Source organism: Tetrao urogallus (genome assembly GCF_951394365.1).
Source record: "Tetrao urogallus genome assembly, chromosome: 5".
In the NCBI taxonomy this organism is placed as follows: domain Eukaryota; kingdom Metazoa; phylum Chordata; class Aves; order Galliformes; family Phasianidae; genus Tetrao; species Tetrao urogallus.
This window is the reverse complement of record NC_136818.1, coordinates 50701347-50717168: the sequence shown is the minus strand read 5'-3', so window position 1 is coordinate 50717168 and position 15822 is coordinate 50701347. Positions and strand designations below refer to the sequence as shown.

The 15822-nt window shown below is 37.6% G+C and overlaps 1 protein-coding gene across 1 annotated transcript in view; it reads right to left on the bottom strand.

Moving 5' to 3' along the window:
- Positions 1-15342, bottom strand: part of DNTT (DNA nucleotidylexotransferase) — a gene marked incomplete at both ends in the record, with an annotated part of 83140 nt that extends 67798 nt beyond the window's left edge. The window contains 3 exons of the mRNA XM_079535648.1: positions 6094-6222; positions 12071-12245; positions 15140-15342. Coding sequence (XP_079391774.1) covers positions 6094-6222; positions 12071-12245; positions 15140-15342 — 507 coding nt within the window. The remainder of the gene's footprint in view (positions 1-6093; positions 6223-12070; positions 12246-15139) is intronic.
- Between the last annotated feature and the right edge of the window lie 480 nt (positions 15343-15822).

Sequence of the window (15822 nt, the reverse complement as noted above, 5' to 3'; positions counted from 1 at the left end):
GCAAGACAGGAAAAGAATGGCTAACTATTTACAAAAGAAGCAGAGAAGAATGTTATAATAATATTACCAGAGAATAGCATTAACATTTAAGGCAAACTTAAGATAAACATGTTACAGTAGAAACTCTGGGTGAAATGATTTGCCCTTTTGTTTTATGTGTTTATTCATTTGGAACAGCTGCAGTCCAAGCTACATACTCAGGTGCACTCCCGAATCACGCAAATCAGTAATGCCACAGCAATATGTTCTAAGCTGTGGATCATGAGGCCACAGTATGTGTAACACAAAAATGCATGAGACTTCACGAATCAGAGGGAGTTTCCTTTCCATAAGCTGCCACACAACGCCATACTCTTGTCCTTGACATGTAATTTGACATATTTGATCTACTTTTTATACAAACAATGGGATTTGCAGCACTATTCTCGGCTTGAAAAAATAATTTGAGTGGGGGATTTACTTCATACAGAACATGGTCATGAAAATCTGCACCATTTTTTGTCAACCGTGCTATAGCTTCTTCCATGACATAAAAATCAGTTTGCTGCAACTTTAAGTTCTTTCCCAGATCTTATATTATAAAGGAAACATTAAACAGCCAAACATAGAAATTTAACATGTACTAAACATGTCATTGTCCTCGTTTCTATCAAATCTCACTGCCATTTGATTTTCGTAAATGGTATTTTATTCTGAAGTATATAATTTTACTTTCAATAAAAACTTCTCACTAATTGCAGTTTTATCTCCAGAATTAAAGTCTTCAGCATGTCTCCCCCAGGAATTAGCACATTCAGTTCCTGACTGTATGCATGTCACTGATATATTAGCAACTGTTCTCTTGCCCTTACAAAGAGACTAAAAGATGTCAACAGTAAATACCAGTCTTTCTCAAACTTAACTGCTTCTCATTCAAAAGAACTTGATACAGAGCATCATGACACCGTCCAGAAAAAGGAAAAATTGTGAGTTCATCCAAGAACGCATAAGCAAATAATAACTGCGTGCCCTTCTACTAGGCAATATCAAAACCCAGAATTTTCCAGCTGACAGAAGAAAGGAGAAAATCTAAGAAAATTGAACTCTCTCTCAACTATGTCTCACAATATGAAGTTGTTATAACAAAATATCATCAAAACATAATTCAAGACTGATTGGATCTAATTTTTTGAATGTACGGCACTGAGCCAGGAAAAATCTGTCATTTAATGGTTGGCAGCCCACAGCATACACAATGAATTATACCAACGCTTCAGTGCATTTGCTAAGAGCTTCCACTGAAAAATCTTTTGGAACAATTTTACTCAAGAATATGAATTACAAGTTTAATCCACAAAATAACATCAAAAAATGGAAGCCAAAATCCTGTGACATTATGCAGACATACTGGCAGGTCTCCAGGAAATGTGCAGACTGCTGCTGTCCATAAACACCTAGGCCTTCACCACCAAAGCTTGCAATGACAGCTGAAGAAAAAGAGCAACAGTCCTAATGAGTTACACTATGGCTTTCAAGGCACAGATGCTAGACAGATATTTATGCATTATCAACTTGTCCAGTGCCACCTCCGGAAATAAAATACTGCATGAATTCGGAACAGTTTCTCTCGAAGTAGAAAGATGAAAAACTGCCATCTTTGTCATTTAGAAAACCTAATATCTACTCATATTCAGAAATGTTTGATATCTAGGATATCTGAAGGAAGTCTCAGCTTATTAGTTATTGAACTGCAATCCTTCTAATTTGTTCAGCTAAATTCATTCATCAAATACAAGTCATAATCTGACATTAAAGCTACTGCAATAAACCTGGAAGTAATTTTGGGACTCTTTATCTTTTGAAACACAAGCATAACAGAAACCATTCAATAAATCTGTTGCTGTTATCACAGTTTTCCACTGAAGATTGAACTGAATCTTGGACTACATTCAGGAATTCAACAGTGTGAAGACAAGCCCTATGACTCACAGAATGGCCAGGGTTGGAAGAGTCCTCACGAAGGATCACGAATCTCCACCCCTCTGCTACATGCAGGTCCACCAACCTTCCATTCATTACTAGACCAGGCTGCTCAAGGTCCCATCCAATCTGGCCTTGAATACCTCTAGGGACAGGACATCCACAACCTCTCTAGGCAGCCTGTTCCAGCACCTCACCACTCTCTCTGTAAAGAACTTCCCCCTGACATCCAATCTAAATCTTCCCTGCCTCAACATAAAACCATTTCCCCTTTTCCTGAAGCAGTTATATTTCTCAATATCTGGAAAGGGAAAAGTAATGCAAGAACTTGCAAATAAATTTTCTTTTAACACCTGATCTCTTAATTTTTAAATGTATCATCATAAAAGGAAAGCCATTTTCCAGATCCTTTTGTGACCAATATCTTAAAGAAATAAATATCACTACAGCTTCATATCTTATAGAAGTAGCCATTGTACATGGTCATTATTCATCAGAATTATGTTTTTCACCTTCTGAATAAACTGACAAATAATGTCCTACTACAGGAACTTCAACAAAGAGCCATTCACATTCAAAAGGACTACTACATTCCATCATTTTAAGCAAGTGTAGAAATAAGGTCCTTATTTCACCTCTTCTGGAAAGCCGTCTTTTACAGAATCTTTAGCCCGTATTACATCTTCCCCTAAAGCAGGATGAACATGATTTTTGTAAACAGCGAAAAGGAGTTACTACTTTCAGAAGGTTAAACAATAACAGTAATACACAACTTTGTCTTTTTTAGCAGGAGGCAAGACACAGTAACCACTGGCGGTGGTTTGCTAATGTTGGAATCACTGAAGTAGGAAGGAACTTCAGCAGGGTTCTAGTCCAATCACAGAATCACAAGGTTGGAAATGACCTGCAAGATCATCTAGTCCAACCACCCTCCCATTCCTATCAGTACCACAAGCTACTAAACCATCTCTCGTAACTCCTCATCCAGGCGCCTCTTGAACTCTACCAGGGACGGCGATTCCACCACCTCCCTGGGCAGGCCATTCCAGTGCCTGACCACCCTTTGAGAGAAAAAGTTTCTCCTAATATCCAACCTAAACCTCCTCTGGTATTACTTCTGGCCATTTCCTCGGGTCCTACTATTTGCCTAGGAGAAGAGGCCAGACCCTTTTGCACCACAGCCTCCTTTCAGGAAGTTGTACAGTGCAATGAGGTCTCCCCTGAGCCTCCTCTTCTTCAGACTGAACAATCCCAGCTCCCTCAGCCGCTCCTCATAAGACTTGTGCTCCAGACCCCTCACCAGTTTCGTTGCCCTTCTCTGGACACACTCCAGGGCCTCAATGTCTTTCTTGTAGTGAGGGGCCCAAAACTGAACACAATACTCGAGGTGCGGCCTCACCAGTGCTGAGTAGAGTGGGATGATCACCTCCCTGCTCCTGCTGGCCACACTATTTCTAATGCAGGCCAGGATGCCGTTGGCCCTCTTGGCCACCTGGGCACACTGTCGGCTCATGTTCAGCCGAGCATCAACCAACACCCCCAGGTCCCTTTCCTCTTCACAATCATCCAACCACTCATCCCCAAGCCTGTAACGCTGCCTGGGGTTGCTGTGGCCAAAGTGCAGAACCCGACACTTGGCCTTGTTAAACCTCATCCCATTCATCTCAGCCCAGCGATCCAGCTTATCTAGATCCCTCTGCAGGGCCTCCCTGCCCTCAGGCAGATCGACACCACCTCCCAACTTGGTGTCACCTGCAAACTTACTCAGGGTACACTCAATCCCTTCATCTAAGTCGTCAATGAAGACATTAAACAGGATGGGCCCCAGTACTGACCCCTGGGGGACATCACTTGTAACAGGTCTCCAGCTGGACTTCACTCCATTGACCACCACCCGTTGAGCATGGCCCTCCAGCCAGTTCCTTATCCAACGGAGGGTATAACTGTCCAAGCCATGGGCAGCCAGTTTCCGCAGAAGGATACTGTGTGAGACCATGTCAAAGGCTTTGCTGAAGTCTAGGTAGACTACATCAACTGCCTTTCCCTCATCTACCTGTTTGGTCACGCAGTCATAGAAGAAGATGAGGTTGGTCAAACACGACCTGCCTTTCATGAACCCGTGCTGGCTGGGCCTGATCCCGTGGACAAGCTGTGTGATCTCTCCCAGGAGGATTTGTTCCATGACCTTCCCTGGCACTGATGTCAGGCTGACAGGCCTGTAGTTCCCCGGATCCTCCTTACGGCCCTTCTTGTAGATGGGAGTCACACCAGCAAGCCTCCAATCCTCTGGAACCTCTCCAGTCAACCAGGAGCGCTGGTAGATAGCCGAGAGCGGCTTAGCGATCACCCCCGCCAACTCCCTCAGCACCCTAGGATGAAGCCCATCCGGTCCCATGGACTCGTGACTGTACAGATGGAGGAGGAGCTCTCTAACTGTCTCCACCTCGATCTCCGGGGAGATACACTGCATGTCAGCCCAGATATCCAGATCAGGGCACAAAGTGCCCTGAAGATAGCTGGTCTGACTATTAAAGGCAGATGTAAAAAAGGTGTTGAGGACCTCAGCCTTCTCCTTGTCATCTGTGGTCACATTCCCCGCCACATCAATTAAAGGACAGAGATTATCCTTGGGTTTTCTCTTGTCATTGATATATTTGTAAAAGGATTTCTTATTCTGCTTTACTGCAGTGGCCAATCTAAGTTCAAGATGGGCTTTCGCCTTCTGGACTTCCTCCCTGCATACCTTTGCAACTTCCTTGTAATCTCCCCTAGTAGCCTGTCCCTTCTTCCACAGGACATAGACTCTCTTTTTCTTCCTGAGTCTTGACAGTAATTCCCGGCTCTTCCACACCGGTCTTCTCCCCCTATGGCTCGCCTTACAGTATTCAGGGACAGCCTGTTTTTGCGCCTTTAAGATTTCCACCTTGAGGAGCGTCCAGGCTTCCTGGACCCCTTTACCCTTGAGGAGCAACTCTCAAGGGACCCACGCTACAAGCGTCCTGAGATGATGATCAAAGCAGGATCAAATTCTGATCAAGTTGCTCAAAAAGGGAAATTTTGTAATGAAACAGTTTAATCTACTTGTGCACTATAAGTGCTATTATATAATTAGTACACTTGATGATTATTTCAAAGAATCACTGCAATGTAAAATTCAGGTTAATTTTGAACTGCTCATTCCAGATCAAGACATTTTGGAATTGCTCCTAAATTTAGTGTTAGTTCTGAATTCCCAGGGCTCTTAATATTTACATCGTAAATGTTACTTAATCTCAAATCATTGTTACCTGATCTTATTCTTTTTATCTAAATCTAATAAATATTACTTATTTGTATGATTTGTACGTATTTATAATCACACACAATCTAGCATGACAGTTATAAATAATAACTAAATAAATAATAAAACTAAAAAAGATTAAGAGGAATCTCATATTACAGTTGAACTATACACCAGATTTATTCAGACAAATCACACTGAAAACTCTGTGACAAATGTTTCCTATTGACTGGTCATCACCAACTGTTTAGAGACAGTCAAGAGGAGCCATTACGTAAAGTAACTTAAGAGGAGTTTAGACCACATGACTCAGATTCTTCATGCCTCCTGAACTGTATAATGGTAAGAGCATTAAACAAGATCCATTTAAGTGAACAATATATTTTCTTTTTGTCATGTAAAAGTAACTATACCAATCTGCTTTCATAGTTAAGCAGCAAGAAATCTGAAGCATACATTTAAAATTACTGAATACTTGGATAAAAGATAAGGGAACAAAGAAATTAGGAAATATCTTGAATTGCCCAAAAGCAAAATTTGCTTATCATCACTTCCATCTTGTCAAATAAGAGGCAAGACCAAATGATATTTTCAGAATGCCATTCTATCATTTGTTCTAAAATATATATATATATATATATATATATATGCATTTACAAGCTATTTGTATAAAGGTTCACGGTATTTTCAAAAGCACCCATAAAATGAACTCAAGCTAGCATTCAATTTAAATATGGCAGACATACCTTTTTTATTGCTATAATTGTGCTTTTTAACTTATGAATTTGATGAGGACAGTGTGGATGTATTAATTATTTAACTTTTTTTTCTTTCATGGAAGAAATATGACTTACTGTGAATTTCTTGTTGCAGTTATTTAAGGTTGTCTTTCTTTGACATGAGTACTGTGATACTTTGCTTGCAGTAAATGATGACACTTCCGATTCAGGTCTTTTCAGAGTAGGATACTGCTCTGCTTGTTCCTAATACAAAAATAGACAAATAGCTTAAAATGACAAAATAGATACATTAAATGAGCCTGAAATATATAGCTGTTAATGCAGCTAGAGAATAATAATGCTCTTACATCTTCCTAGGAAAAACTTCTAGTATCACATATGCTCCACTGATATTAAAAGTTTATGTGTTGACTGCCTGAATTCTTCATTTTCCGTGGTAAGTTCTTGCAGAGAGTTTTCAATGGCACTGCCATTTCTTGCAGTAAAATTTAAAAGCTACAAGATTTTAAAAGTAGATAAGGTTGAAAGAAAAGGTGTATTTTTTCAGAAAACACTAGATTTGATACAAAATCAGGGAGGTTACTCAGAGAAGAAAAAGAATGTAGACAATTCACTTTTTGATCTGTATCTAAATTAAGTAGTTGCCAAAAAGATATATTGACCCAACTCAGACATCATTTTCAGGTGTTCATCTGAACAAAGGAAAGGTGCCAGCTGTGAAATCTTCCTTGAGGGGGTTTTTAACCACGAGGCTGACACGTTCATTCTCTTTTCCCCTAATTTTGTTTCGTACAAAATGGACCAGTATCAACAAAAAGTCAACAATCCACCTCAGGAGACTCTGTAGCAAGGTGCAAAAGGAATTCCACTGAAACGCAGAATATTCAGTCACATCCCCACTGGCAAAAGAAAGTCCTCACTGTTCAAGAGTCCTGATCTGTTAGCAACTGGAAAAAGAAAACCTGGCAGCAGCTTTTCCAATACTTTACGTGACCAGTATTTTGATTGCTTTGCTATCAGAGGAAGTACTCAAATCTCAAATATTTTGAAAACTCCCAAAGTGTTCTCAGCACTTCTATGGGTTTTTTGCTATTCGTCATTTTGTCAGAAATATATTGTGCTTTATTATCCAAAAACCACAGGGAAATTGTTTAATGAAAAAAAAATTCACATAGATGCACTGAGAAAATTTTTGACCCAGCGACTGAATGATGACCCCTTTCTTCCCATTGTCAAAAGAAATGCAGGCATAAAGATAACATTTATGCTAGGCAAACCTTTAAATACGCGCATACACTCTCCACACACACACAAATATTTTCATGCTAAATTGCCCTTGCATTTGATTCAGAGCAGTTAAATAATAATATTCACACACACACAAGAGGCACATGCTTGCGCAGTTGAAGGAGTGCTGAATTACATGGCAGTTTTCTTAGTATACACTGAAAAGAAGGAAATTATATGCAAGACCAAGATGGGTTTCAGTCAGAATCAACAACTCTACTCATCCGCTCCTGTACACCTTTATGAATTATACTTTACAATTGATTATAAGTCATATAAACTATGATTGATTATAGCCAATATACTGTTTGAAATGACAGCTCCAGATGAAAAGACCGAACAGCATTTTACTGAATAGAATATATAATTAGCTGTTACTCTCATTAAGACCTAGACACACTAGCTAAGAAGAATAGGCCTACATGTAGCATTACCTAGGTAATATTGAGGATTGAAAAATGAATACAGTAACTAAGTATTTAAGAGGGTGCTAGACTGGCATGAATATTCTGCACCTGCCCTAGCAAAGATATCCAAGCATTTTTCTTGGATGTCGTCCAGCAGTAGCTATGTTTCTAAATAGCAGGACATAGTTATATAGACAATAGAAGAAACTCAGGCTAGAAATCAGCAGAAAAAATGTCTAGCAAACTGTAATTACTATAATGTAATTCGTAAGAAATACTATGATGCCTGTATGATAACCACAGAGATGATCTCCTATCATCAGGAAACAAGAAGTATACTGCTTATTGGTGGGAAGAACAGATGGGAGAATGCAATTTGTACAGATTATGGGACAGTCCTAAAATTTAGCCCAGGGGAAACTATAGTGTAGTACAAGCAATCTTGAAAACTCACATTGCCTCAAAATAATTGGTAGTATCACGTGTATGAGAAAAATATAAGCATTAAAAAATCATTTTATTTTTTTCAAATATCTCCATTATACTAAAGGGAAAATTATGGTAAATTACAAAGGGACAGCTGCTGAAAAACATCCAAACAGGTAGACAGCCTGCTTGCTAAAGGCAGTTATCATTTACACCCCATGTCCATGCTACTGTAACTGTGGATAGTCACACTGGCATACCCACAGAGACATTTCCCACATGGCAGAGGAAAGAAAGTCAGAATTAATTTTTACAGCAGAGAGGCTTAGGTGCAAAATGAATCTTATAGAGGATGTCTTGACAAAGAACAAAGCAAATTTAAAAACAAACAAACCACAAAACAATTGAAATATAATAGAAATAACAAAGAGGGAAAATGCAGCAGCAGTGAATAAGTTGTGCAGATATTACAGGCTGCATCAGGCCACATTATTCAAGAGCCAGCAACTTTGTGAAGTCCAGACAGCATTGATCAAATAATAAAGTCTGCTGATATCCCACATTTTATGAAGAGAAGGCAGCTAGTTGGTAAGTTTTTTTTATTTTCTGGGAAACTCAAACTTGTCAGTATGACGGATTTCTTCTATTAGTTACAGCCTCTTCTCTTTCACAGGGCAATAGAGTGAGACACTCAGGAAAATGTTAAATGTGAGTTGCCTGACACATGATGCAACAAAGGATGAAAATATGTGGTACCTTCTCCTAATATATGGGGAGATCCTTTGTTTAAGGAAATAAATCTGTTTGCCTTTCAAACAAAATGAAAGAAAAACAAAGAAAGAAAGAAAAGGAGAAAAAAAAGGATCTGAAGAGAGAAAAACAAACTTTCAGGTTCTTAGTGCGGAAAAGGCAGAGACAGTCTAGCACAGAACAGATCCTGAGGTTGGTGTGGGTGCCCATCAGTGGGTTTGATTTTTTTGTTTTGTTTGATTTTTCAGCAGTCTGAAAGCTTCCCTCTAACTCTTCCTTTTCCATAACTCAGGAAGCATCAGTACTTTCTAATACTGGCATGTCCTCACAAAGCCTTTGTTTCTCCTCTCAGGTTATTGACCACAATATCCACCTGCTCGCAGTGGACTTTACACTTCAAAAAATGCAGCTCTTTGCTCAGCGGGAGAAAGACATTTCTCAACTAGAGAAATATTTTTATTTCTCTTTGAAGCAGATAGGCAGACACCACACCATGGTGCCTGAAAAATTACGTGGTGGCTACTGACTATAAAAGTCAACTGTTACTGAATGGACCACCAAAGATTCAGACCAGTCTACCTTTGGTCACCCAGCCTTTTATACTATATAAATCATTTTAACACCAGAGCATCACTCCAATCATTCACAATCAGAAAAAGGTGTACTGTAATGACAATTATAATTAATATATTAGTTAATGATCTGTAACACTAACTTCATTCCCCCTGCTTTGCATAGACAAGGACATTTCTTCTCCACAGTGCATTAAAACAAGTGTCCTGAAGAAAAAAATACCTTCCAAATAGGCTACTACAAAATCTGATAGATAAAATCTCATTGCAACTGATATTAATGGAAATTTTTACCTCCAACTTACCTGTAATGAAATTTCATCCCACACATTCATTTACTGCAATCCATTTCTTTTACTTAAAAACGTTCATGATAGTCTGAATTAAAGGTTTGTTAATTTATTTCCATTTCACATTGTACTAGGCTGACACAATGGACCAAATTTGTATTCAGTGAAAATCCAATTAAGTTAAATTATGCACAAGCTTAGCCTGGTACTCAAAAAGAAAATTAGACTTTACTTCAGTCCTTTCATCTTAAAGCAGAAAAACAGTATTGAAAATATTTTTAAATTTGCTGAAATTCTAGAATCTTTTCTATTCCTTCCTTGATTGCTTTACAAAGTTATTTATTACTTGACAGCCACTGTATAATTAAGACTGGTTTTAAAGTTCATGTTACAGCTGTCATTGGCTTGCTTACAGCACTGTACATTTGTCAGCATTAAATCTTAAAGTTTTAATAAAAATAAAAGCTTGCACTCACAGAGCCAAAATATGACCAATAGTCTGCTCTAGCAGTATTCCAAATGGACATCTTATATAAAAAGAAAATCTCTCATTTATTTAAATCAAAAAAAGAAGCAGTAGCAGCATTAGGATAATTTGAGACATTCTGGAGAAAGACAAAGGGAAAAGGTTATTTGAAAAGGGAAAAGGATATTTTTTGAGAAATCCATTGGTTTTTAAGAAGGCGTTTTAGATTACTTTTAAAACCTGATGTAAAACATCCAACAAAATTCACAATATTCTGCTTAGGATTTGTTTCTTGTTTTGAGACATTTTTCACATTCCCAGTATTTGTATTTTTATGAACTGTTTTTCTATGAAATTATATAGGGGTTTTTTTGTGGGTTTTCTCCTGCTTTGTGGTAATTACCTGAGTATATTCTCCCTTCAGCAGATTCACAGGAAATACTGCAAATATACTGCAAGAGTACTTAATTGGAAGTGTTGCAAATATAAACATGTATTCTGTCATGGAATTATGCTGCATCTGAGAGCGACAGCTCCATCTGATGTATTCTTCATTTTTGAAGTGTCATTAAACAGTAACTCTTAAGTGGAAGACCCTGAGGAATAGTTTCTGGCAATTAAAACTGACTGAAGAATTATTTAGAAGACATTTTTTATTGGCAAAAGGTGATGGTTTATAAATCATATTTCATATTTTAAAAATTAGGATGAGGAAGAAAAAAGTGGGATGTTGTTTCTTAACATTCAAGCATCCTATGCCTAACAAGAAGATATACACCGCATGTGCTTCTGTGCTTGTAGCATTCACAAGCATTCCCATTATTATTTTGCAACAGGGTCATCATTCACATAGAGACAAATTGAGGCCCTCTAAAATCAGCAAGAATTCTTCACTTCAGAGAGGGTTAGATCAGACTTGTAACTCTTCTGATGCATAAATTAATTTCTTTGCCAGTCCACATCCATTGGTGTGCAGCTTAAGTTCTTGTTAAGACAGTGGAAGGCACACATTCTGGCATATCACAGGGCCTATTTCATAGCCCAGTGGTACCTGATATTGTCACACTGTGCAGAATTCATGGGCATCCCTGGACACAGTTGTTATTTACAGTCTGCACTAGGGATATTGTATATCACCACTTCATACTATTTTCCAGTTTGGAAAATTAGAACACAATTTTGTCAGAAATAGATCAGTGTAAAATGCATTGTCATTCAATGCTTCAAGGTCAAACACTACCAACTAATCAGCCTCAGATTTGCAATAACCTCCAAATTGCAGCTCAAATTGACAGATAACGCAAGATAATGATACCTTAATTGTTTAATCACGGTTTTACTCTATGGAGCCAATAATTTAATATGTACGCCTGCAAACTGCTGCAGCCCTCACAGGTCCCTAAATAATCACAGTTACCTGATCGTTTCAAAAAGCAAAGGTTTTCATGTTTTTGTACCATTTTGAATATGCAAAGTGTTCTACCAGGAGGTCATTAAAATACATTCATCTCAGAGGGACATCTACTGTGATGTTAAAGTATTTGTGGAAATATCACAAGCACCACAACAAAGCACAAACTTTATTGATGGATATTTCCCTTTTAATATCACCCTCATTGCAGGAACAACGGATATCATTTCAGTTCGTAATATGTGAGAGCAAGTAACTCAGCATTACCAGACACTGAGACTTGGTTGTTGGAAATGGTATGGCAGGTCTTCCTCTTAATTTGTTAAAGCAGTGTCATTGAAATAACTGTATGGAAAAAAAATGTATTTAAATTCTAAAATTGCATTGCAATAGAATTGTGGATGTATATATGTTAAATAAATAAACCACAGTCATTCACTTTGAACAACACTGCATTCATATTACATTCACACCCATCTTACCATAAGGCGATACTTCATTTCCAAATCAACTGGTCTTCCCATTTCCATGCAGGCTGTGAGCCAGGAAACATCCAGTATTTCAAATCTGGAGCTGTCACCCACAGCCTGTCCCTTCAGCCAGTCCAGCACCTCTGGGTAAGAGTTATTCTCAGCCACAATATGAGTGACAGAGTCACTGTCAAGAAATACAGAAAAAGTAGTTTTCTTCCTGAATCCAGCTACAGAAATGCTATTTCCATATTTACCTACCATGCATTTCCTGAAAATTGCTGTATACATTTTATGTTAGGATGTGGAAAGCAGATGCATTTTTATATCACAATATGTCTATTTCAGTTACTGAGTCTGCTTTGAGGAAAGACTTTATCCTGACAACTCATGTAAGTGCAGCATTTTCTTTCTTTAGGCATTTCTGTAAGATACCATCTTATTACACGTCTTTTTGCAACTCTGAAAATATTTGGCTTGCACAAGCATTATTATAATGAAAAAACTTTACAGTACCTGACAACCTCCCTCTCTAGATTTCCAAACAATGGAGGAAAGCTTTACACAGTATTAAAAAGGCTGTTAACAATTATTCTTTAAAGCTTTGCAGCTGGTAATATTTCTTTGAAAGTTATCTTTTATGTACTTGCATTAAGCTCTTTACACGTAACTGAGATAAATCTTACAAATTATGTGCTCACTCTTCTTTGTTACTAAGATGTCAGTTTTTTGATATCCTAGTTTTGTATGAAATTTTCAGTTTGAATTATTATTCAATAAATTACAAAGTAGTTATGTGAACACTGATTAAAAATACAGTGGCACAAAGGTTTTTACACTAAGTTTATTTTGATGGTTCAGAGTATCTTCAGAAAGAATGCCATCATATTTCATGATGAAGATGACACCTGCAGAACTCCATATCTGCCTGCAAAGTCCATTCTATGGACAGCTGCATCCACATACAGGAGTTTTCAAAGAGACCTGGAGCCCAACTCTCATGGACCTGATGGATTGCTTCACAGTCTTTCCATACCACCTGGAAGTTAAGCCACCAGCCACACCAAGACGACAGAACACCACTGCAGAGATGGCTGTTGAGTATGGTCTTGCACTACAGTTACACCACCTGTGCTAACTGCTAGAGACAGGTTGCCTGCAGAACTTTTCCAAACAAAATACATTCTGGAAACCAACAAAATATCCTAGTCTGTCCCAGTGACCCCAGGTCACACCAATAGTCACTAATTTGATTAAATCTCTAGCCACAGCTATAGAGCAAACCACAAAAGTGTTACCATATAACTCTTCCAGTGTAAAGATAAAGAATTTGTTGACTATGCTATGCTTTAGAAATTAGAAAAGTGTCATGGTATAGCAAAATCACTCTCTTCTGCCCAATGTATTTTAATCTGAAAGACAGCAAATCTAGGTTATGTTACTCTCTATTAAATGATTTTTTTTATTATTTAACCCTACTTAGTTCTACATTACTTAAACTGTGATACCTTTACTTGAGCAAAAAAAAAAAAAAAAAAAAAATTCAGTTAGAGACATAAAACTTCTGCTTCCTGTGGTTTATTTCATTTTGTATAAAATATTCATATGTAATGTATTTGTACCAAGCTACAGATCTGGGAACTTTGCCATCACTATGCTTGCAGCAGCTGTTTAGCTGAGGCACACCAGTTTCCTCTGGTACCTGAAAAGCTATGCTTTCTTCTTGGCACAGAATGTAAAAAAATTTAGCATTTCCTCTTGCATTTCTAAATACAAAAAATCAACAGTTAAATATTTGTTTTATCTATTAGCAGCTAAGTTGAAATTAAACACAGCACCTGAGTTGCATGCAATTTACAGGAAGTCTTAAACACTAGCAATAAATAACTGTGTCAAAGTAGCCCATATAAACCCTCTACTCAGGCTTCAGATTGTTAATGCGTGATTTAGAATAGACCAGTTCATTTTATTTCCTGAAAATTCAATTAATTTTCTATCAGAACTAATCACCTGTTTCTGATCAATACCAAATAGCAACTTGCTTTACAAATAATATCTTCCTTCCTCAGCCTTTCAAACTTGATGAGACTGAAAAATCTGTGGAAATGATTTTTTATAGGAAAGACCTAGGTGCATACTACATGCAAACAGATGCAGAGATATGATCAATACTTGGTTTTCATTTCAGCTTTTCAGAAAGACTGCATAATGATGTAGGTTTCAGAAAACTACATAAGAATTAACTTGCGCTCATGAAAAGCAGTATTTGGAGGAAGGCTTCCTTCAAAACAAGTAGGGCTTATTTAAGCCTCACCATATAAATCTGCCACTGGATTATATCTTCACACTGGAATGCAACTGTGGAAACAACCTGCAGAGTTTCATTCCTAGGCCTTTCCTCAGTACTCCCCCAAACTGTACTAAAGCAACCAGTAACCACAAATCTCATAGGAAGGTTTTACTCAGCAGAAAATCGGATTATAGAATACTAGAGATGCTGTGAGGAAATGCCCCTACAAAACCTGTTTTTTCATCCCACATATTTATTTTTCATTTCAGGAACTGGACATTGAATAAAGATATTTGAATAATTGAATAAAGATAACCTGACTTCAAGGGGCAAATAAATAGTGGCTTAGGTCAGGTAGAGACAATATTCATTATTTGCTTGAAATTATACAAATGCACAGAAACAAGTCTCATGAGAAACATTCACATGCTCAAACTTTACATTTTTTTTTTATTTTCCACATGAGAAACAGTAGACTGATAAGGGCAAACATGTTAGGATTGGCAGCCCTGAGAAAATTTGGAAGCATTAATTTTTGAGGTAAAACCAAGAATTTTTGCTAGTGCTTGTGTCCTGCTCACTCTCTATCCAGCAGATAGCAAAAATGAATCATGCTTTACTAATATATATTGAAAATTGAAGCATTATTAGAGTGGGAAGAGCAAAGTACATCCACAAAATATATAGGCAAAAACTTCAACTGCAGTCATTTGAATTAATGCATTTACTGCACTAAAATGTTCCAAGCAGCATCACTAATGCTATCTCTAGGAATATAAGCATTTTCCTACCTTAGCTCACTCTCTACTCTGAAACCTTTGCTTCTTGCCAGCTCCATCAAAAACGTCCTTCTGGTCATCCCCATCTTCCTCTGCACAATGAAAATGACAAGCTTATTGAATTTTATTTCATAATCACAGGAAAGTTTTGGGGAATACATTCCCTTCTGCCTCTTCCTCTGGGAAGCTATGGTTGGAGGTCTGATCCTCTCCATGGTGCAAGGTAGAAGTGTTTTCACTCTGATAAAAGGAAACTAACAAGCTTTCTGCCAGGCAGCAGCTGTATCTAAGGTTGCCACCCATTTAAGTCATTTTACTTTGTTTCCCCTTTGAAATAAAAAACAAATGCTACATAAGCATAAACACTACCAACTACTATCTAAGACAACTTGCACAGAAGTGTTCCAGAGAGGTGGAAAATATAGTTTAATTCCTTCAAACAGACATTTTTTGGATGAAGCTTTCACAGACTAATATCAATCATGGTAAATGATGATTTAAAATAACCAGCAATATCTTCTGCTGGTTTAATTGCACAATTTCATTAGTTCTTCTTTCAATGTTTTTCCAAGCCTTACTTTTCCAAACTGCAGGGAACACTGGTTTTCAATATATTAATAAATTCTTCCTATCATTTCTTATGAGCCATGTCTTAGAAAAATACATCCTAATAACAGTATACAAATATGTTTTAG